We start from the raw sequence: 25,292 nt of genomic DNA, 5'->3' as shown, positions 1-25,292 counted from the left end.
TAAAATTTAAGGTTTGATGTCATAATATTACTAAGAGATAAGTCCATAATATTAATAATGTTGATATTGGCTTAATCCCAAGTCCCACATCGGTGGGTTCATTGTTTAGGAAGGAGGTTTGAGGGTTATAAATTAAACGCTCCTCCTTCACTGTTAGATATTCCAATTTGTAATATCTTCTCCCATAATAATAAAAGTGAACTGTTTTTGCTGTGCTCGGAGATTGCTAAACTGGCCGAACTCCGTTAACAATTTTCGGGTGTGTTTTTTCCTCTTTATCTCTTTTATTATTCCGCTTTATTTATTCAATACTATTTGTCGGGTAGCTCTATTAGGGTTTTGTTTTAGTGAGAAAATTACCCGTTTTTCCCAACAAGTGGTATCAAGAGCCGAAGGTTCGCCTTGGGTTGTTTGAAATTATTTGTAATATTGAATATTATATTTTGAGTTTGTAATGGCAAATCAAGAAGAAGAAGCGAATGATGTATCTAGAGTGTCGAGCTCCTCGTCATCATGGTCGAGGTTCCCGGTGTCCACTTTGAAATTGGCGGTGGAAATATTTGATGGCACTGGACATTTTGGCATGTTGCAAGGAGAGGTCTTGGACTCTCTTTTTCAGCAGGGTCTTGATATTGCTATTGAAGGAGAGAAACCAAAAGAGGTAGAGGAGAAAGACTGGAGTATCATCAACCGGTTAGCATGCAGAACTATTAGATCCTGCCTGTCCAGAGAGCAGAAGTACACTGTAAAAAACGAGACTTCTGCACACAAACTGTGGAAGGCATTGGAGGACAAGTTTCTGAAGAAGAGTGGTCAGAACAAGCTCCTGATGAAGAAAAGGTTGTTCCGATTTGACTACCAACAAGGTACTAATATGAATGCACACATCACTATGTTTAATCAATTAGTAGCAGACCTGTTGAATTTAGATGTGAAGTTTGAGGATGAGGATTTGGCTTTGATGTTGTTATCATCTCTTCCTGATGAATTTGAACATTTGGAGACTACGCTCCTTCACGGGAAGGAGAATGTGTCGTTAGATGTTGTTTGTTCTTCTTTATATAGTTATGAATTGAGAAAGCAGGATAAGATGGAAACCAAATCAACGACATCAGAAGAAGCATTGGTGGCAAGAGGTCGTCAGCAAAGCCAAACAAAGGAGAGAAGAGGGATGTCTAAATCTAAAGTTCGAGCCGTTGCCAAAGATGAGTGTGCTTTCTGTCATGAGAAAGGACACTGGAAGAAAGACTGTCCAAAACTGCAGAAAAAAAGAAGGTTCCGCAAGATGCAAATGTTGCAGAATGCAAAATTGATGTGGAATCAGATATCTCTTTAATTGTCTCGCTTTCAGCATCATCATATCCAGATGAGTGGATATTGGATTCAGGTTGTACTTATCATATGTGTCCCATTCGGGATTGGTTCTTTGAATTTCAAGAACTCGATGGCGGAGTTGTTTACATGGGAAATGATAATCCATGTAAGACAGCTGGGATAGGTTCAATCAAGTTGCGGAATCATGATGGATCCACCAGAATTTTGCGGGATGTACGGTACGTGCCAAAGTTGAAGAAGAATCTCATCTCATTGGGGGCTTTAGAATCTAAAGGCCTAGTCGTGACGATGCGAGATGGAATTCTTAAAGCAACTTCAGGAGCACTGGTGATGTTGAAAGGCGTGATGAAGAACAATTTGTATTACTATCAAGGTAGTACAGTGGTGGGGACAGTAGCGACAACAACTTCTAGCTCTAAGAAGGATGCTGAGGCAACGAAGTTGTGGCATATGAGGTTGGGACATGCTAGAGAGAAATCCTTGCAAATTCTTACCAAGCAGGGATTGTTGAAAGGTACGAAGGCTTGCAAACTTGAATTTTGTGAGCATTGTGTTTTGGAAAAACAACGAAGAGTGAAGTTTGGCACTGCAATTCACAATACCAAGGGTATTCTAGATTATGTGCATTCAGATGTGTGGGGACCTGCCAAGACTCCGTCAATCGGAGGTAGGCATTATTTTGTCACTTTTGTGGATGATTTTTCCAGGAGAGTTTGGGTGTTTACTATGAAGAACAAAAATGATGTGCTTGAAATTTTCCTTAAGTGGAAAGTTCAAGTTGAAAACCAGACAGGAAGGAAGATTAAGGTTCTTCGAACAGACAATGGAGGAGAATACAAGAGTGATCCGTTCCTGAAGGTATGCCAAGATTGTGGCATAGTTCGACACTTCACTGTTAGAAAAACACCACAGCAGAATGGGGTGTCAGAGCGTATGAACAAGACACTTGTGGAGAAAGTTCGTTGTATGTTGTCTAATGCTGAGTTAGGCAGAGAGTTTTGGGCTGAGGCTGTGACATACGCTCAACATCTCGTCAATCGTTTGCCATCATTTGCTATAGATGGCAAAACCCTGTTAGAGGTATGGTTTGGAAAACCTGCAACTGATTATGATTCTTTGCATGTTTTTGGTTCTATTGCATATTATCATGTGTTTGAATCAAAGTTGGATCCACGGGCAAAGAAGGCTCTTTTCATGGGCTTTAGTCCTGGAGTGAAGGGATACCGTTTGTGGTGTCTAGAGGCAAAGAAGACGATTATCAGCAGGGATGTTACCTTTGATGAATCTGCCATGTTAAAGAAGGTAAATCCAGAAGGAGCTGATAGTACTCCGCAACAGGTGGAGTGTGCCCGAAAGCAGGTGGAGTTTGAGCCGACAGTGGTGATCCCAACACGAAATACCACAAGTGACTCTCCTATGGTAGAAGAAGAGTCAGATGAGGAAGAGGTTCCTACCCAAGAATCTCAACAACAATCAGCGCCAATTGCAGTTAGAAGACAGAGACGAGATTTTCAGAAGCCTGCTCGTTTCATGGATATGGTTGCCTGTGCACTTCCAGTTGTTGATGACATTCCATCCACTTACCCAGAAGCCATTCTGAGTTCAGAGAGTGGTAATTGGGCGGGTGCGATGGAAGAGGAGATGCAATCTTTGAAGAAGAACAAGACGTGGAAGTTGGCACAATTACCAAAAGGTAAGAAGGCAATTGGGTGCAAATGGGTATTTGCAAAGAAAGAAGAATTTTCTAATAAAGATGTTCGCTACAAGGCAAGGTGGTTACAAGGGCCAAGTTTGAACATTGTTTAGACTTGGTTAATATTTTGCACATTTGAAGTTGGCGTCCGGAGGCGCAAATTTGAAGCACTGTAAAGTTTGTTTTTGTTATGTTTTGAGAAGATTTGTTTTAGGTGGGACTTGAAATTAAGCCAAGGTGGAGATTTATTGATTTTGGCTTAATCCCAAGTCCCACATCGGTGGGTTCATTGTTTGGGAAGGAGGTTTGAGGGTTATAAATTAAACGCTCCTCCTTCACTGTTAGATATCCCAATTTGTAATATCTTCTCCCATAATAATAAAAGTGAGCTGTTTTTGCTGTGCTCGGAGATTGCTAAACAGGCCGAACTCCGTTAACAATTTTCGGGTGTGTTTTTTCCTCTTTATCTCTTTTATTATTCCGCTTTATTTATTCAATATTATTTGTCGGGTAGCTCTGTTAGGGTTTTGTTTTAGTGGAAAAATTACCCGTTTTTTCCAACAGTTTGATGTCATAATATTACTAAGAGATAAGTCCATAACATAAAGATGTTTTTTTTATCTTGCATTGTATTTACTAATGAATAAGACCCTAATATTTATAACACTAATTTGTTTATATTTTATTTAATTTTTTGACAAATTTTATCGATGAATATATATTAACTGTCATTTACCGATAAATATATGCAAGTAAAGGTATGGTCTTGAATTTATGCAAAGTCTCGTTTCGCTTATTTCTCTTATTCTAGATGAGTTTTAAATCATCTGACTTGTATGAGGTTGATTCATTAATGTTGGTTAATGTTGATCTGGTTGTCTCTTTGCTATGCTGGTAGATGATCTAATAAGAGTTTGTGGTCAAATATTTCTGTATAAGGGTTGGACCACTCCTAAAATGGTTCTTATTTATTTGTTAATTTTTTTATTGCTAATAAAAAAAATTACTGATAAAGTTGATGAATAAGATCATAACATCCACAATTTTAATTTTTAATCCTAGAGTTCAATTTACCAACAAATATATATTCATGATAATTTGACGGATATTACTAATGGATAATGCCATCACATCCATAAAAATAATTTTGATTTTAACACTAAATATATGAACAAATTTTTACCGAAAAATTACACAAATACTATAAAATTTATTGTTATTGAGAAAATCTAACAAATACGAACCCTTCGTTAATTATCTTGTTTGTAGTGACTATCTATGACTTTATTTTTTTTATATATTTAATTTTATGTTCATAGGGCACCCCATATCATTAGCAGACAAACATGACGACTTGGAGTGAGTCATTTTATATATGCTACACATTTCCTGGTTTCTTCCCACTACTTTCGTAAAACTTGTATTCTAGAAAGTTATTGTATCAATTTGTTTTACACGTCAAAATCGTGTGGTTATATGAATAATACTGATTAGAAATAAAGTTTTCTTTTGTCAAAGTTCTACCATAACATTTTGGCCAATCAAATATTTTTTAATATTTTCTTATAAATTTTATTTTAATAATGAAATCTTATAAGAAATACATTATAATAATTTTTTATTTATATTTTAGTTTCTTACAATTTTAAAAATTGATTTAATTACATAATTAAATGTTTTTTTTTAAATTCGGATATTATATTTTAACGGAATAGTTTTACAACATCGCACTCTTAAATTTAATATTAAGGATAAAACTTCTCCGAATGTTCCTTCTAAGAAAAAAAAAAGTCCCTTGTAAAAGCTCCAATGACACTTTTCTGGCTTACCTTTACACGCTTTGGAAAATTAAGTTGTAACTTCGCATTAGTCACAATAAAATAAAAACGAAAAAAGAATAGGGGTGTTTGTGGATTATGTTAGATTGAATAGGATTTGAGCAATTTATTATTTAACTCACTAAGAAAAAATCGAGTTAAATTAAGGTAAATTTCTGTATATTTTTATGTTAAACTCAAGTAAATTAACCTAGTTTTTTAGTAAATTGGATTGAGTTGGATTAAGATTTTGATTTTTTCTTATTAAAGGTTATAATTTTCAAGTATCTATATACTTGTTTGAAAAATAATATAATGTTTATAAAAATAAGACTTTAAGTCGGTCAATAAGTCAAGCATAATAAATTTATCTAAACTAATTTAAGGAATAAAAAAAATACAACATAATTTATCCTTAAGATAAATATATGATTTGTCTCGGACCACTTATATTAAATATCTATTTCAACTCATATAAAAGGAAGTTACTTTTTATTAAATCAAATTTAACCTAATTATAAATAAAACTCAAACTAATCTAAGTTAGGTTTATAGATTAAGTAATTGAATGAACACATTATCGATAAATCAATAGTTGAATATTCAATTTCACATGTTCTCATAGATTTTAAAAGTTTCTATGCATCTCTGATATTATCTTGAAACAGGTTCTAGGTGAAGTGGAGTTATTTATCAAATCCCTGCGTGTAAAGATTAATTGGTGATGAAAATTATCATTAAGATTTTGTATAATAATAGATTAAGATTTGGAATTTAAATTTTTAGATATTTATTCATTGAATCTTACATTTTATAATGAACATATTTAGTATTTCGTGAGAATTAAGTCTTGCAGCCATGGAATATGTATTTCAAGTATGACTTTACTTTCTAATCTGAATCCTTGAAAGACCATAAGATCAATGGAAGATCTCTCTCTCTATATATATGCATGCATTTACACGTCTTCAACATACTTGCTTCTCTATATATATCAGTTCCTTTCATTTTGTGAAATATCATATCAAGTAAAAATGGGAATTCTTAGAGAGCACGAACTTGTTCAAAAATTTAAGATTGGTCCATCAAAGAGAACAACTGCTTCTGTTCCTCTCTCATTCCTTGATTTGCCTTTAGCAGGTCCTATTTACGTGAGACGCCAATTCTTCTACCACTTTCCCCATTCCACACTTCATTTCTGTAAAACTACACTTCCTTCTCTCAAAACCTCTCTCTCTCAAACCCTTCAGCACTTCTTCCCTCTCGCTGGAAACCTCCTTTGTCCTCCACCACCCCACAAACCCTTCATTCGTTGCACCGATGATGACTCTATTCCCTTAACTGTCGTTGAGTCCAGAGCTGATTTCAACCACCTCTCATCTAACCACCCCAAAAGGCTCAAAGACTTGGATCACTTGGTTCCCAAGTTAACATGCACAAACATGCACGATGACACGTTTGTTTTCCCTTTGCTGGCATTGCAAACCACGATTTTCCCCAACCAAGGCCTTTGCATCGCGATTACCTATTGCCACGTGATGGATGATAGTTGTTGCAGCAATTTCATGAAGTATTGGTCTTCCATTTGTCGCAGTGGTGGAGTTGAGTTGAGTCTTGTTGAGAGGTCAACACCGTGCTTGGACAGGGGAGTGTTGAAGGACCCCAAAGGGTTAGAAGCTATCTTCTTAAGAGATTATTTTGAAGAGAGGTCAACTTGGAAGGAAAGACTAGTTGGGAAAACTTCTGAGGTTTGCAATGGGAATACTGAAGATTATGTTAAAGCAACGCTTGTTTTTGGAAGGGATGATATCGAGGGGCTGAGAAGATTGGTTTTGAATCAGTGGAGGAGAAGTGAAGAATTCGACACATCACAACATGTATCAAAATTTGTGGTGACGTGTGCCTTTGTGTGGGCTTGTTTGGTTAAAACAAGATGCAGAAGTGATTATGAAGAACAAGAGAAAGAGGAGTTCTTTCGTTTCTCTGCAGATTGCAGAGATCGCCTTGAGCATCCTGTGCCAGAAACATACTTTGGAAACTGCTTAACGTTATGTTTTGCCATGCTGAAAAGAAATGACCTGAAGGGAGAAGGTGGTTTTGTGAATGCGGTGAAGGTTATCAGAAGGGCAGTGACTGATATGAAAATTGACCTGTTTAAGGATGCAGAAAACTGGAGGGAATCATTTACGAAGATGTTTGCGTTGGGAAGTACTTTGATAGTTACTGGGTCACCCAAGTTCACTGTTTATGAGACTGATTTTGGATTTGGAAAGCCTAACAAGGTGGAAATGGTACATTCGTTGAAGGGTATGTCTTTAGCAGAAAGTAGAGATGAGGAAGGAGGACTTGAAGTTGGCATTGTATGTACAATCACAGAATTTGAATATTTAGTTTCTCTTATCAAGCAAGAACTTCAAGTTTCAAAATCCTTACTTTATTAGTGTGATATAAGAAAAATTTGAAACTTTTAATTCCATACAAAATATAGTTACTAAGTAAAGCTTAGTTTGGTTGAGGGTGAATCTTGGAGGATGGATTTGGAGTGCTTTATAGACAAAGTGAATAAAGTGGTGTATTTGAGTTATGTCCTTGATTTAATTAAATTAATTAAGATTCATAAATTGTTTTTTTTTTATCTTTTCATATTCATTTTATTTTATTTAACACATAATGTAGTTGTTTATATTATTTTTTCAAATTTCTTTTTTTTTTATGAGTTTGATATCGTCTTCTATGTCTTTATTTTTATTTATTTTGATGACACATGCAAATTATTAATAATGTTGTTTTAAAATATAAACATTTTTTGTTAGAGAAAATAAAAAATAATTATTTATTAAAAAAATAAGTATTAATATAAAAAATATTATTTATCATTTGACAATAATAATTTAAAAATAAAGGAAAACTAATTAAATAAATGAGGGAAAATAGTCATTTGCATTCAATACCCATAAATCTAATTTTCCATCTCACATAATTTTTTCAATTCAAACTTTCTCCACATACCCACTCGAAGTTAAGTATATCAAATCCTTGTAATCCTCACAACTTAAATCTTTTCTTCATGAATAGTAATTTTGTTGTACACACAAATCTCCAAATTTTAATAAGAATTTTTTTTTATATATTTGTTCTAATTCAAAGTTTAAATGATTTCAAACCATAATATTCAAGTTGCGTTCCCTTATTTATAGTGAAAGATATATTTTATAAGTCATAATTTGTTATTTGTTATCCTCTAAACCTTAATTAATATGATCTAATATTTAAAGTTTGTATATTTCTTAATTGATTTCAAGCACTAAAAGTAGGTATCCCTTTACTTTTTTACTAAAATTTTGGGTAATTTTATTGGATTTCTCTATTAATAATTAATAGGCTCTATAAGTTCTGCCTAATCAGTTTATGGTAATGATTGCTCTTAACATTTTATCAATTTTCCATATTCAAATTACCATACAGACTAAGGCTCGACAAATTTATAAGTTAAGAAAAATGAACTTACTTGTGTCACACAAGGTTAGACTTTAAACAAACACTACTAAAAAAATCATTAAATAGAACTAATTTTAGAGATAAAAAACACTTAGTTATTAGTTTTGACTAAATTAGATACCCCTAAACATGTATAAATATTAGATTTTGATATTTTTAAAGTTAAATATTGTTTTTAATGTTGGAAAAGGTTTACATGGAAAAAAAGAGAGTAATTCACAAGACATCCTATAAAGCTAGATCCTGCCGTTAGGAATCATTATACATAGAAACTAATTATTTTTTGTCTCTAAAATTAGTTTTTATTTAATGACTTTCTTGTAGTGAAATGTCAGAGAGTTAGGTTGGTACTGCTTGATAAGGTCGGTATTTGTAGATATTGCATGATAAGGTTAGTTTTATACACCTGATAACGTTAGCTTTTGTATATATTACCTAATAAGGTTGATTTTTGTAGGTGACGCCTCATTAGGTTAACTTTTGAAAATACTACCTGATAAGGTCGATTTTGTAGATATCGCCTGCACTAGTGCAAATAATGCTTTTTACAACGACATATTAAGTCGGTTAAATGAGAACCGATATAAACAAAAACACGGTGACATTTTTTGTAAATATTTGGAACATATTACACCGGTTGGATAGAGGAACCTAATTTGTTCTGCTCAGAACAAAAAAAAGTTTTTAAAATTTTTATCTATGGGATTACATAAAACACCGGTTGGATAGATGAACCATGTTATATGTAGTTCCCAAATTAAAAAAAAAAGTTTTTAAAAATGACATATAACATCGTTGGATAGGGGGAACTAGTGTTATATGTATTTTCTAGATTTTTTTTTAAAGTTTTAAAAAATACATACAATAATGGTTCTCTATCCAACTGGTGTTACATGTCATTTCAGATTAAAAAAAGTTTAAGTGAATAAAAATATATATTACACCGGTTGTTACTCATAACCGGTGTAATATATGTTTCTACCCTATTTTCTTGACTCACGCCTTCAGTCTTAATTTGCGCTACTCTAGGTTTTGTTTCTTCTTTTTGCCTCCATTGTTGCTTCCAACTCTGCTACCAACGCCGCCTCCAACAACCATAATAACACCACTGATATTTTTTGTTTTGAATCACAGATGGAAAAACGTTCAAGAAGCCTCGTCGTCCTTACAAGAAAGAGTGTCTGGACGTGAAGCTGAAGTTGGTGGGAAAGTATGGGTTGCGGTGCATGAGGGAGTTGTGGAGGGTTCAGTACGCCCTCAACCGCCTTCGCAAAAACGCTCGTAACCTCCTCACTCTCGACGAGAAGAACCCGCATCGGATCTTTGAGGGCGAGACTCTCCTCCACTGCATGTTTTGCTACGGTCTCCTCGACAAGACCTAGAACAAACTCGAGTATGTCCTTGCACTCCCTGTCGAGAACTTCCTAGAGCACCACCTCCAGATCCTCATATTCAAGTCCGACATGGCCAAATCCATCCACCATGCCAAGGTTTTCATCAGTAGAGACACATCAAGTCCTTTTCCACTTCCAAATCTGATCCTTTTTCGTATTGATTTCATTTCTTGTTGCTGCTTTCGCTCATTATAAAAAATTGTATACTAAAGTCTCATGCTTTCAGTGTTGAATTGGGGATTTTTTTTTCCTGAGTTTGAATTTTTTTTTAAACTTTATGTTTTTTCTTATTAAGGCTAAAATGCATAAACAAGAAAAGAAATGCAATGATCTTGATAATTTTTTATAGCTTTTTACTTTCCTATTCTTGAAGAGTTTATAAAAATGAGTAAATGGCTTATTGAATAAGTTTCTATTACGTGTTTGTTAATTCTGTGTCCTATCCGGTATGTGACCTCAGTATGTGACTCTAGAGCACATATAACACCGGTTGGGAGCCATAACCGGTGTTACATGTGCCTTTTGGATCATATATGATGGAGGACCATCCAAAACCACCATACACATTAATAAAGTACTCTATATAAATAAAGTAGAATACAATAATATAGATGTTGTATTTGTAGATATAATTTTGAAAAGGCGTGTTGTAGAGATATTAGAAGACAATTTAGGAGATCCTCACTTGTCACACAAGCAATGATCTCTATAGCGTCTTAAAAGGATACAAGCCACTCCTTAAGCCACCAACCCTACCATGGTTAAGCAAGCTTACCTAGGGTTAGAGTAGCTTAAGGAGCAAGCTACCTCCTTCCCTATAAATACCTTGTCTAAACTCTTTGTATAAAAATTTGACATAAAGCTTTCTGAATTCATAAATCATTCTCTCTCAAATCTCCTCTTATTTGCAAGCCTAGAATGCCTAGTAAACTCTTGGAAGGTTGGTCTCACCAACTTCCTCTTGAAGTACACACCACTACCTTCATCGAATCCAAACCAATCGAATTCCTCTCATTTCCTTCAAGTCTTCCGCTGCATTCCAATCATCCATTTCACAAGTATGAACCTTGGCTTACATCAATATATGTTTTAGTATTTTATTCAAATTTTAGTACATATTACACTGATTTTTACAACAGGTGTTATATGTGATTGACATTTTACATCGCTAAGATCTACATCGGTGAGGGAACCAGTGTTATATGAATTTTCTACATTAGTACTATTAAGGTCGACTTTTGCAAATACTTCTTGATAAGGTTGATTTTTGTAGATATCGCTTGATAAGGTTAGTTTTTATAGATACCTTCTGATAAGCTAGTTTTTATAAATACCCCTGATCAGGTCGATTGTTGTAGATGTTGCCTAATATGTTCAATTTTTGTAGATGCCACCTGATATGGTAAACTTTTGTAGATTGTTGATTTTTGTAGATACCGCTTGATAAGGTTGGTTTTCGGAGATATCGCTTGATAAAGTTATCTTTTTAAAGTTCTTGTTGAGTCGGGGTCGAGGCTGAACATAGTCAGCAGTTTTATCAATCTAGCCGAGCTGGAAGTCGAGTTGAACACATTCGTGACTTTTGTCAATCCAACCGAGCTAAAAGTCGAGTTGAATACATAATCAACAATTTTATTAATCCAGTCGAGTTGAACAAGTCAGCAATTTTATTAATACAGTCGAGCTGAACATAGTCATCAATTTTATTAATCCAGTCGAACTGGAAATCGAGTTGAACATAGTCAACATTCTGAACATAGTCAACGATTTTCTTAAACTAGTCAAGCTAAACATAGTCAACAGTTTTATTAATCTAGCTGAGTTGGAAGTTGATTTGAACACTGTCAGCAGTTTTATAAATCTAGTCGAGCTGGAAGTTGATCTGAACATAGTCAACAATTTAATTTATCTAGCCAAGCTGAAAATCAAGTTGAACATAGTCAACGATTTTATTAATCTAGTAGAGTTGAAAGTCGATCCATTCTTTTAGGAAACTATAGATGACAAGCTACCTTATCACCTTCAAAGATTTGCTTTTAAAAAAATAATGAAGGTGGGACATTGCGGTCTTTCCTTGTCCTCCTGTGACCTTTGGGCTATGTAAGGCACATATAGGTAGATGGAACACCTTCCCTGCTGATCATCTTCTCGTTTCGGCCTCCGTTCTTAAGCATTATCCTTATACTTCATAGATGCCTAATGTTTTTCTTCTAATTTCTTACGCCACATTACTTCCTTGGCTTTAATGTAAGAAGATGCCATGTTTCAGATTTCAACCATAAAACCGACCCTATTTTGAATAAGAGAATCATTGAAGGGGTTGGCCCCCAATCCTTTAATGAAAGCATCAACGGATATCTCTTCGTTGGGCTAATATATGTGAACCGAGATGTCACAAAAGTGATTAAGATACCTTCCTACTTCTTAATATTAAATATATCGACAATTTGTGAAGGCTTGACTTTATTGGTCGTCAACCACTCCACAAACATTCGTGACAAAGTCTAGAAATAGTTGATGACTTCGTTGGGAATTCGACTGAACCATTGGAGTGTGGTGCTCGTGAATGCCCCCAATGAACATTTTGCATTGTACAACATCCAAGCTACCTGATATTAGCATTTACGATCAGAAGGCTTTTAAGTGGCTCTTTTGATCTTTTAAACCCAAAAATGGTGTGATATTGGGCACCATGTAGTGAGGGGAACTATTCTTCCATGATTGCCCTGTAGAAAGGTTATGGATATTCTTGAGCATGTATTGGGCAAGGATTTTCCCCTCCGCCTTCAGCTGACATCTATCTGTGCATGACCTGTTGCAGTTCTTCATTGGCATTTTGTAACTCCTCATGTACTTGCATGGCTTCCTCTATTAAATGTGTGACATATCTGCCTCTTCATGTAGTTGCTCATGCTCGATGAGAACCTCTTCTCTTTGTCGCTTTTGTTCTATGGGGGCTTCTTTCTGCAGTCATTCACATTCAACCTGAGCTTTCTCTGCGTGTAGTTTAGCTTTCACTTTTACACGTTGTAGTTCCCGTATGGTGTCCAAATTTTTTTACACGTATGAACATGACCATCGTCTTTAGGTTGAACTTATTGACTTTGATTCCTTATGATTTGCAATTATTTCTCTTTCTCTTTCTCTCTATATATACATATATACATACATATATATATATATATATATATATATATATATATTTATTGGGTGGAAAAAATATATACTATTGTGTGGAGGTAGGAAAATATAATTGATTAGGTGATTGTGAATAATTGGTATGGCATAGTCGATTATGGCGCTCTGTGCATTGTGACATTCGTTGAACGTATTTGGACAAAGTTAAAACCAAGTCATGGTTATGTATTTCGCTTAAAAAACATGTTTGATCTATGCATATTTTTTTGTAATGTTTAACTTATTTTTTGACTTATATGAATTGAATGGTCTTTGATTGGTGATAATATATATTCTTGAAGGGTGTAATTGATTATCTATAAGGACATAATCAATTATTCTCCAACATGTAATCGATATGTTGGGGCATAATCGATTATGTCCTCGTACATAATCAATTATTCACTGATACATTTTGTTCATATACATGAAAACATCTTGTAAATTCATAGCAAACACTAAAACATTAAAAAGTTGCATGTGTTGGTATTTAAAGGAGAAGACAAAGTTTTGATGAGTGTTATAATTCATTAATATTTCATACAAAAAGATAGACACTTATGAATTTTAATTGATAAAATAGTTATAATTCTACCCCTAATTTAGGAATTTGAACATTCTTACATATTTTTGGATTATAAGATGAATGTGAACGATTTATTCACAAATTTATGTTAATTTAGGATTCTAGGGGAAAATTGAGATAAAAAGGCTAAAGGAGAATGGACAAGTTAAAAACAAGATGAAAAGACAAAGTGGAACATTAAATCTCGCACAAGCAAGATCATTCCTGAGGAACTCGCCCAAGACTCACTCAAGGCTTCCTTAAGCGAGTTCACTCTAGTAAAGTTGGACTTTTTCTCATAAAACTCGCTTAAGCAAGTAATGTCTCGCTTAAGCAAGATGTCACTTAGCCCAAACCCAAATAGTTTAAATAGAAGGCATGAGCCATAACCCCAGACATCATTGAGAGGATATGGAGAGATAAAAAACCCTAGAGGAGGCAGTCGTTAAAGAGAAACACTTTGAATCTTCTTTTCTTGTTTTCCATGCTTGTAATGACCAATATGATTGTCTAGTTCTTTCTTTTGGGATTGGAAGTAATATGTTCAAACTCTTATGTATTGAGGTAATATTTATTTATAATATTCAGTTCTTGAGTGATGATTGGTATTATCATTTTATTCTAAAAGCTTGAAACTATTCATGATTTTGATCCTTAGATTTGACTGGAAAGTACTTATGAGTATCTGACCTAAATGATAATGCTTAAATATTTGAATGCTAGGAATAAATTTGAAATGTTAATTGCTTTATAATATTGGTTTGTAATGGTAAGGAGCTTTTATAAATATGCAATGAATCGGTATTTAGGAGACTCTCTTAATTATTTTGTATGCAAGGAATCGATATGAATGACTTTTATATGTGCATCAATGTCAATTAAAATGGAATGTTATACATTTTTCTTCATTGAAACTATATACGAGTAAAAAGGATTAACCTCAATCCCAATTTTTCCAATTGACTCATCGAAATCATTTACTTTGCTTTTATTTAATTTTCATGCAAACTTAAGTCAATATCTTTCAAATCAAGTTATTGTACATATTTTTATACTTGGTGAATTAATGCTCCTATTAGAATTTTAAATAAATGTTCTTTGTGGAAACAAATTATTATTTTGGACTTCCCTCGTGAAACTCACACCCGTTGAAAGCATGCCAATAGTGCACAAAGCTGATACTAAAATTAAAACATAATTTATTGAAGAATAAGAACTAAAATGTAAAGTGTGAATAAATATAAAAAGACTGATTAGCTAATTAAAAGTTATTATAAAATTGCGTTGATGGAACCTAATTAGCACATGGTATTGAGAAAACCATAAAAATCAGCCATTGAAACTAAATAGCCAAGGTAAGAACAAAAACAGAATCCAAACAAGTAGACTGGAGGAAGTTATAGCCAACCACGATAGCTTAACACAAAATTAACTTTTGGATAGACTTGCTTTTGTTTTTAATTTATACAAATATCTCAGTAATTAATAGACTTAGGATTTTGCAGTTTGTAGTCCTTGTTCAATGGCGTAAAATAAATGTTCAAACTCTGAACTTTTACACACCAAACCAACCTCAACTCCTCCTTCCTCATCTCTACTTTGGGCCAGAGAGATGCACTTGAAGGAATGTACCATGTCAACTTTGGTAGGCCTTCCAAATCCAAAATCAGTCTCATAAACATCGAAGCTGGGTGACCCAGTAACTAGCAACGTAGTTCCCAACACAAACGTCTTTATAAACAAAGCCCTCCAATGTTCTGCATCCTTAAACAGCTCACTTTTCATGTCACTCACTGTCTTTTCAATTACCTTCACCGCATTCACAAAACCATCCTCTCCCTTAAGCTCATTTCTCCTAAGCATGGCATAACATAGCGTTAAGCAGTTTCCAAAGTATGTTTCTGGTATAGGATAACCAAGGCGATCTCTGCAATCTGCAGCGAAACGAAAGTATTCTTCTTTCACATCTTCATCATCATCATCTTTGCATCTTGTTTTAACCAAGCTAGCCCACACAAGAGCACAAATGACCACAAATTTTGACAAATATTGCGGGGAGTTAAACTCCTCATCTTTCTTCCACTGTGCTAGAGCCCATGTTTTTAAGCCTTCAATATCATCTTTCCCAAAAACAATCGTCGCCTTACAATACTCCTCATCATCACACACACGTTTAGGAGTTTGATCAATGAGCTTGTCCTTCCAAGTTGATCTCTCTTCGAAATAGTCTCTCAAGAAAATGTCCTCGAGTCCTCTGGGGTCCTTCAACACTTCCCTGCCGAACCATGGAGGTGATTTCTCTAAAAGTGTCAAGTCAACTCCACCACTTTGACAAAGAGAAGACCAAGACTTCATGAAATGATTGCAACACTTACCATCCATCACATGACAATACGTGATGGCAATGCAAAGGCCTTGGTTTTGGAAAACCGTGACTTGTAATGCCACTAATGGGAAAATGAACGTGGCATCTTCATCATCATGCATGGTTGTGAATGTCAACTCGGGAAGCAGTTGATCCAATTCTTTGAGACTCTTAGGGTGGTTGGATGAGAGATGGTTGAAATCAGCTTTGGATTCAATGATGGTTAAAGTGACAGTGTCATCATCAGTGCAGCGAATGAAGGGTTTGTGGGGTGGTGGAGGAGAAAGAAGATTTCCTGCGAGAGGAAAGAAGTGTTGAAGGATGAGAGAGAGAGAGTGTTTGAGAGTGGGGAGTGTAGTTTCACAAAAATGGTGTGTGGAATGGGAAAACTGATAGAAGAATTGGCGTTTGACATAAATAGGACCAGCTAAAGGCAAGTCAAGGAATGAGAGGGGAAGGGACGAGGTTGTTCTTGTTGTAGAACTAGGAAGTGATGCTGGAGCAACTTCAGATTTCTCAACAAGTTTATGTTCTGCCATTTGTTGGTGACAATAATTGAGAATTGTAAAGGAAGAAAATCTACTTTGGAGATGGATTGATGATGACATACATGTCACTAGTAGGATACTTATAGAAGCTAAAAGTGGCGCCTCTACTATATTTTTTTAATAAATAAAAATAGCATAATATATGATAAGTTTAAATAAAATAATCGAGGATAAGGTTATTTTTAAATAGGTTTTATGTATATAGTTAATGTATATTTTTTAGTACAAATAAAACGTAATAATTGTATAATTTGTAATATTAGTTTAAGAAATAAAATAGTCCATGAAACAAATAAAATAGTCTCAATTCTAATATATTAATAGTAAAATTTTCACAACTGAATAGTAAAAGAAATATGATATGATGGTGAGAGTTGAGTGTACTTTTAAAATTGATTCATTTATATGCGTTTAGATTTCAGTAAAAAATTATTTTTAATCAATTATAATTTAGTGTAAAATTGTTAATATATCAAGATTTTATCGATATTTTCTAGACTAATAGGAAGTATATATCATCAATTCATCATGGCTGATACACTATATTTATATGAACTTAATTAAAATGTATTTTTCTGTTCAACATGATTGTTATATAATTAAAATTAATATTTTTTTTAGTAAGTATGCATATTAAAAAATTATATTAAAGTGATTTTTACTTGATTAGATGATACTTTTTTTTTATATTAATAATAGACTAAAATTGAGTGCATCCATTGAGCGTGGTTGAAGGATTCAAAGTTGATAATTGGAACTTATATGTCACGCCAATGACAAATAATTATGAGGAAAATAACTTAGGTTGTATTTTTATATTTTGACTTGGTTTGAGACATAAAGGAACAAGATAGAGTTGGAGAAAATATGCGTAAAAGAGCGTAATTTCTGTTTTAATATTGAAAAAAACGATTTAAAAACAATGTAACAGTATTAAGGGGAGATATAATAAGGGTTTGAATGATTACTAACTACCACTAAAAGAATATAATATTTAGTCAAAGGTTAAAATAAATTAAATAATTCGCACTTTCACTCTTGTTTTCGAAGAACTCGTAAAAAATATAGAACAATAATTTTTAATTTATAAATTGAGACAGAAAAATGTTGGCTGGTCTACACTAAATCTTAATTTATTATATGAAAGTTTGATAATTATTTCTAACAAATAAGCAGGAAATTTAATAAATTCACTCGTCTTTTAAAAAATCATATAGCTGTTGCTTCCTCCATGTTTCGTATGTCTTTTGTCATTCATATGAAGCTATCTTTCTTTATCAAGATTGTTTTTTTCCAAAAGCTAATTTAGTGCAATATAAGATTGACAAATTCGTATTGTAGATTTTCACAACGTTTTTCTAAGGAAAATTTAAGCTCGTGAACTTCTTATTTAGGAAAATAAATTTCACTTGCCATTATTTTTTTTTATTCCTACACTAATTAACTTTGTTTTAATTGTTTAAAAACATTATATTAGTATTCCTTACACCTATACGCTTATATTTTAATCACGAAAAGACATTTTTTTTGTTATAAAATAAATATATAATTAGCATAGATTTTGACATGTAGTTATAAAGATGATAGATATTGTTGAATACATGCGTTACGCAATGGGGGTGGGACACATGGAAGATACTAAGGAATTTCTGCGAGACAATGACTTAGTCCAAGTCATCTTTATTTGTATGCTAGTATCCAGTCTATTTTGAATTGTCTTCGTCTCACGTTATTTATTTTAATATCTATTAAAATATTTATCATCTGTCCAATAAAAATATATAATGAAATTTCCACACCAAAATATGTACAAGAATATTTATTATAGATTGTAATTTGAGCAACAATTCACTTATTATTGAATAATTTTTTTTACCAATTTAACATGCCATAACTTAATAATTTAAATATACTTATTTTTTGTATATATATATATATATATATTTATAAAGCTATTAGATTAGTCATTATTATATATCAATTTAAAAATTATTTATTAATAATACAAACTACTTTAGATACTAATAATTTTTTAGTCTCTATCTAATTTAGTTAATATATTGACTAATATTTTTTTCTCTAAAATTAGTTTCTATTTAATGATTTTTTTTAATGTGAGTTAATTCACCTAAGTTATAAAAAATTTAATTTTATATTTTTGTTTTTCTTTCTTTAATATTTTTATTATGAGAGCCAAATTAAAAATTATTTAGAATAATTATATCAAAAAATTTATCATATATTAATGCATATAATAACCATGACATTTGTTAATATATATAAAATAATATTTGTAAATAGTAAAATATCATATTGATATACATAACAAACACAAACATTAAATAATAATTCTAAATAACATCCAATAAAATCTAAATAATCTCAAAACTCAATACATCGTATTCATCTTAAAACTCATACTCCAACTATGCAAATATAATTCAAAATCATAAAAATACAAATTACTATTCAACATCAAATCAATGATATTTATTGTCATTCTGTAACATTAGAGTTAGAGTATTGAATAAAGAAATCCAACACATATTAATCTCTTATGCTCGTTCTACAATAAAAAAAAATGTTAATTAACAACAACGAAAGATTAAGTAATAAATAACTAAATTAACTTCATATAGTAATAATAGTGTTACTTTTAGTTTAAAAACATTCAACCAATTTTAAGTTAAAATGAGTGACTCAATATTCAAAATAACAATGGAATAACAATACTTGGTTAAGACACAAGAACCAATATTAAAGGCAAACTCATTAGTAATTGTAACGATCATGTTAAGCATGTCACAAGTCATTTTTGAGAAGATTGGATAATGATCTCGATAGTGGAGCATAGGGTGACTGGATCAGAGGCTTACAATGAAAAGTTGAAAATTCTATAATAGAAGGAGAAAAGAACTCATGAAGTGAGAGATTTTGATTTTGATAGAAAATAAGTGAGAGAAAGAGAGTTGGAAAGGAAAATAGTAACTCGTGGAATATGTATATTTTCCTCATCCATTTTTTTTAATTATATGTTGGGTTGTTGTTTGGCATAGTTAGATGTTTTCTTTTTAATTGTTTTTATCATGGGTTAGTGAGCTAGTTTGGCTCACCATATAAACTAAGTTTTTAGTAGATTGGGTTTGATGTTGTCCTATACCAAAAATTTGTAATTAGTTTAGACCAATCTGACTTTAACTCATGATGATAGATTGACTTAACTTATATAGATTTTGACTCACTTGGATAACTTTATACATTAAAGAGAGTATAATTAGAAAAATTAACTTATACTCACTCTCTTATTTTATTATTATTATTATTATTATTATTATTATATTTTAGTAACTTGAACATTGAAAAGTCTTTTATAAGTGAATTTCACTCAATACTGAGATGAATTCTCATAAAACTTATCCTCTATTCACAGTGTGACATGAAGATCCTTCTATCCAATAACTCGATTAAATATGCTTCACTTTTCAATAAAAACATAATTATATTATTCTTTATAGGTAAAACACATTTACACGATTGCGAACCTTTATACAAAGTAAAAAAAAATGTATGTTATATCATTGGCAATTGTATCAAATCATACAAGTGATAAAATAAAATTGGAAAGTCCAAGTATCATTTTTCAAGGGATTTGCGTATGTTTATTTAATGTGAATTCTTAGTAATTTTGACTAAAGATTCAGAAACATCGGTTCATACAAATTTAAGGAAAAGAGATAATTATAAATTCAAAGTATTGAAAGCTATCAAACTTAAAATTTTATTACTTAATTATGATAAAAATTTATCGAGATTGAATTTTATGAACTCGACTTAATGCACATTTTCTAATCAATATAGCTTTAACATTACTCTGACTTCACATAACAAGTTTAATAGCCTTAATTCCTTAGAGACAATTCCTAAACCTTTATGAAAAAATATTAATCTCTTAGTTCTTTTTACACAAACTTTGTTGTTAGGAATCCAAGTGAATTTGAGTTACACATTGACTAGAAATGAGAAAGTTAGGCAACATATAAGGAAGAAGACCCACAAACCCATTGTATTTTTGGGTAAGAGGTGGTGTTAGGTCTTTTATATGGGTTTGGATCACAGTTCATTAGTATTGAATCCCAGGTTTGTGTATCCCTTGTATCAAAAGTCTTCATGACAAGTTTTCTAAGCAAGTGTATCCAATTATGATAAACAACGATACAAGTAAAAGTTACCAATAAGGTATGTGTGGTTGAAAAGCTTATGCCTAAGAGGGAGGGTGCCAATATGGAAGGGACTCATGCTTAAGAGATTGAAGGAATCTAAGTATGAGTTTGAGTCACACATTAAGCATAAATGAGAAAGTTGAGTAAAACAAACTCATTGCTTTAAGATTTTGGATAAGAGGCAGAGTCAGATCTCTTATATGGGTTTGACTCATATCTCATTAGTGTTGAATCTTCTCGATATATTACCAACATTTGCACAAATGATGAGTTTTTAGAATAACTAATAGATATAAAATTATATTTAAAATCATATCTCTAAGTTGTTCAATCTTCATAACCAAGTTCTAAAAGAATTTTCCAATGTTTAGAAACAATCAAAGACATAGATAATCAAACAATGCCACATAAAGCATCAAGACAAAACACAAGAGTTATGTAACGGATTCATATTGCAAAAGAAAAACCACATATGTAAGAGATTCATTACATCCAACCCCAACAAAAGGGAAAGTTAGCTACTCCTACACATTTGAAGAACAAAAAAATGGCCAAGAGGATGAAAAACTTGAAGTGGGAAGTCCTTATTGAGTTTTCCAAGAACACCTGATTCATTCTCCCTAGAAAAAGCTCCTTCAACACATTCATATTTCATTTAATCTACTTCCTAAAAATGAACTCTTGTTGGATAAAAGACAACTTTTAAAAATTTATTCGCTCAACAAAGACACAATTTTCTCACTTGAAGAAACTCTTGGTTGTTGGACCAGAATCTCCTAAAATGACTTCCTCTTATTTGGTTTCAAGTTTTTATATATGTACAAAAATGATAAGAAAAATAGTAATAACTTCTATCTTCAAAAAAATTGTTTAAACCATGATATTCAACATCAAATAAACAAAGTTCACTATAAAAAAACATCAAAATTATGCATGAATTATTACTCATGGATCTTTATCCTCTGGATAAATCCGACATTATGATTATTACTTATGGATCTATATCCTTAACAAAATTCAACATCACATAATAATTATTATCAACGAATTTACATCCATAGATAAATTTAATATTACACATAAATTACAACTCATATATATAACCATCAATAAATATATATGAATTATTACTCATTGAATAATAATAATATTTCTTAATAGTAACAATAAATAAATAATAATAATATTAATAATATTAATATTATATTATTGTTAATATTATTATTAAAAATTATTATTTGTTATTAATATTATCAACAGTTTTAATATCATTTATGGATATAAATTTTTACGTATTATTATTAATAATAATAATAGTATTACTATTATTATCAATATTATTATTAATTTATTAATAATATAATAATTTTATTAATTTATTAATAATATAATATTAATTTTTTTATTAATATAATAAATATTATCATTAATATTATCAATATCGTAACTAATATTCTTATTAACCTTATAAATACTATTTTAATATTATTAGGCATAAATATCTTTTGGTGCTAACATTTTTTTTACTTTATTCAATTCAGTGCAAATTTTTTTATACTTTATTCAATTCAGATTTTTAAAACATTCAATTTAGGGTGTTTCTTCATGTCAACAAATTTCTTTCTACACCTGATCACATCAATTTCGGAAAAGATTGTTTTACCTTTTTAAAATTGACTTCGGTTATACTTTTTCTAGAATGTTTCTAGTACATACTTTCTAGAATTCATGAAATATATTGTTGGAAAATATTTTCTGAAACAAAATTTACAAAATAAACTTTCCAAAACGTATTATTTATGTTCCAGAATACGTTTTCTGGATTAAACTTTTCAGAGTATGTTCTGTAAAGAGGTTTTCGGAATGATGGTGAATTAGATGAAACATTTTGGTCATTTTACCTAATTGATGGTGCATGGAAAAATTTAACGAGTGCAAGAAGAAATACTTTCAATCTGGTCCCTTATGTTAAACTCACTTTAACGGCTTTAACTAAATCATGACCTGAGACATATAATGGCATAGTGAGACAGTAAAATAAAATCCTAACTTTCTATCTCCTCAATGGCTTGCAGAATCTCATCTTCAATGAACATTCTCTACAATAATGAGATGATGGCAGCTCAAAAACTTCATTCCAAAGCCATCCAACTCTCCAATTTCAAGCGTGAAATGGTAAGGTGTAACAAAGAGTCACATAGTGAAAAAAAAGATCAAGAGAAAAGAAGAGAGAGAAAGATTAAGGGACTCTAAATTAAACTAAGTACATTCCCAACAATCAACAAGGTAAGGAAAATGAGACATGTAATAGTGAGATGCCCCAAACCTCATTCATTTTATTTATTTCATTTATTTTATATATTTGATTTTATTTATTTTAGTTACACATTCGTCCATTTTATTTATTTTATTTTATTTATCTTTAGTTATGTATTGATTTATTTTATTTTATTTATTTATAATTGCATACTGATCTATTTTATTTTATTTATTTTTAATTACGCAGAGGTTCATTTTATTTATTTTATTTTATTTATCTTTAGTTACACAGTGGTCATTTTATTTTATTTATCTCTAGTTATGTACTGATTGATTTTATTTTATTTATCTCTAGTTACTCACTTATTCATTTTATTTTATTTATCTCTAATTATGCACTAATCCTTTTATTTATTTTATTTATCTCCCATTTATTTTATTTTAGCCATATTTTTATTAAAACTTTTATTATTTATTTTACACGATAAACTAATATGATAGAAATAATTTAAAAATAAAAATTCATTGGATAAGTATAATAAGGCTATTGATAAATAAAGATCGGAAGAAATAATATATGGAGGTTTGATTTCGGGGATTTAAATGAGTAAATACTGTTCATAGATGAGATAATCTTATACTATCTTGACAACCATGGTAAAACTCATTTATCCTGACTAACACTACTACAAAAAAGCTCATTAAGGACGGTTAAAAAAGACATATAAAGACAGTTCTCGAACTATCATTATTGCGGGTGTTATTATAAATCAGTTGTTTATAACGATATAAAACCACATTAACAATGGTTCTAGAACTGTTGTTGTTCTTCCAAATAACAATAATTTTTAAAAAAAATACATTTATAACGACAGTTTCCTAATAGAATTGTCGTTATAAATGCTTTTTAAAGACTGTTCTAATAGGGAACCGTCGTTATAAGTGTATTTTTGTTTTTTTAAAGTTTGTATTATTATATATTTACTCCAATCCTGCATAAAATATCAAATTTCCAGAACAATTATACATGTAATATCATAATTTAAATATGAAAGTCTACAAAAAGTTCTATAAATATATGAAAAAGTTTTATGTCATTCTAAAGTAGTATACATGGTTACCTTAAGGTACATCCAAGTGAGTTTCTTTGCATTTGCACTTGTAGTCCCCCCCCCCCCCCCCCTGAATATGTTATACTAGAAAATATGATGGAAAATTTTAGAATTTTCTGATAAGTGTAAGTATGTTGTTCTCGAACGAGGTTGGGGACTTGGAGAACTATTATCTTCGAACGTCACTCGGTCGGTCGCGCTTCACTTCCTCCTCCGGTTCTTCTTGCTGGATGATCCTTCAGGCGGGTGGGGTACCTGCAGATGGCACTCCAACGCTCAAGTCAGTGGGGTATCGTATTCGGCTGGCTGGAATACTGTAGATAATGACGTACCTTATTCCTTGGAATGCGTGATATTTATATTACCTTGATGGGCCCTCGCTGTTGGGCCGGATTAGGGGGTTGTTTAGCAATTAGGGTTGGATTAGGCCGTTTCCTAACCATGGGTTAACTTTCGTTAATTGGGTCAACCTTTGACTTGAGCACTCGGTGTCGGTCGGCCACGTGTGACACATGGTCGACCTCGTACCTTAAGTATGGTCCTGGCACATGGGTTGACCGGGTCAAGGGACCGGTCGGTCATCCCAGTACAGTTGCCTCCCAGGCTCGAGAGGTGGTACAGCCGAAGAGTCTGAAGAATGGGCCTCGGGCGGTTTGTGTAATGATGAATGAAGTGATGTTTGGGGGCGTCTGAGCGATTGACACGACGCGCATTAATGAGGGGTTTTTCTGAGCGCGAAGCGATGCGAACTGTTGGATTAAACGAATCCAACGGTTGGGGTTCTTGTGACGTTTGGAATTCCGAGGCCCTCCCGGGCTATAAATAGGGGCTGGGAATAGTAGCGTTCCACGCGTTATCTTTGCTTGAGCTCCGACACCTATTACCAATCCGACCGTCTTCTGTTGCTTCCCTCGTCCATCTTCAAGGTTAGTTATGTCTGTCCTTGCCAAGTCTCCCCCGGCTTGTTCGTCTTCGTCTTCTTCTTCCTCTTCTTCTTCTTCTTCTTCTTCTTCTTCTTCTTCTGGCCAGGCTTCCCCGGTCGGGGAAGTGGAGAGGGTCCCCTCTCCAGGCTTGGTGAGGGAGGACGCTGGTAATGCGTTCGACCGCTCGGCCCTTTTTGAGGGGCCACGCCCCCATGTAGGGCCGGCCTGGGTAGATCCCTGGGTATGTGAGGTGTCGTCCTCCTTTCTTACTGACGCCTCTGTTGGCGCATTTTTGGATGAGGTTCCTGTTTTGAAGGCTTCGGCCGAGGAATCTTTGATGGCGTTCGGTCCTTGCTCTTTGGAGGACCGTGTGTATCGGGAGCGGT

General features: G+C 32.5%; 2 protein-coding genes across 2 annotated transcripts; one reads left to right on the top strand and one right to left on the bottom strand.

Moving 5' to 3' along the window:
* The first annotated feature begins 1,167 nt into the window (after positions 1-1,167).
* Positions 1,168-7,483, top strand: LOC137835500 (coumaroyl-CoA:anthocyanidin 3-O-glucoside-6''-O-coumaroyltransferase 2). The gene has a single exon (XM_068644034.2). The coding sequence runs from the start codon at positions 5,769-5,771 to the stop codon at positions 7,284-7,286; it is 1,518 nt and encodes a 505-aa protein (XP_068500135.2). The 5' UTR covers positions 1,168-5,768; the 3' UTR covers positions 7,287-7,483.
* A 7,417-nt stretch (positions 7,484-14,900) lies between these two features.
* LOC137835499 (coumaroyl-CoA:anthocyanidin 3-O-glucoside-6''-O-coumaroyltransferase 2) lies at positions 14,901-16,438 on the bottom strand. The gene has a single exon (XM_068644033.2). It carries the CDS (start codon positions 16,381-16,383, stop codon positions 14,971-14,973), a length of 1,413 nt encoding a protein of 470 aa, XP_068500134.1. The 5' UTR covers positions 16,384-16,438; the 3' UTR covers positions 14,901-14,970.
* Between the last annotated feature and the right edge of the window lie 8,854 nt (positions 16,439-25,292).

This window comes from Phaseolus vulgaris, chromosome 5 (assembly GCF_051622355.1).
Source record: "Phaseolus vulgaris cultivar YP4 chromosome 5, ASM5162235v1, whole genome shotgun sequence".
NCBI classification, from domain to species: domain Eukaryota; kingdom Viridiplantae; phylum Streptophyta; class Magnoliopsida; order Fabales; family Fabaceae; genus Phaseolus; species Phaseolus vulgaris.
This window is presented reverse-complemented; position numbering and strand designations above follow the sequence as displayed.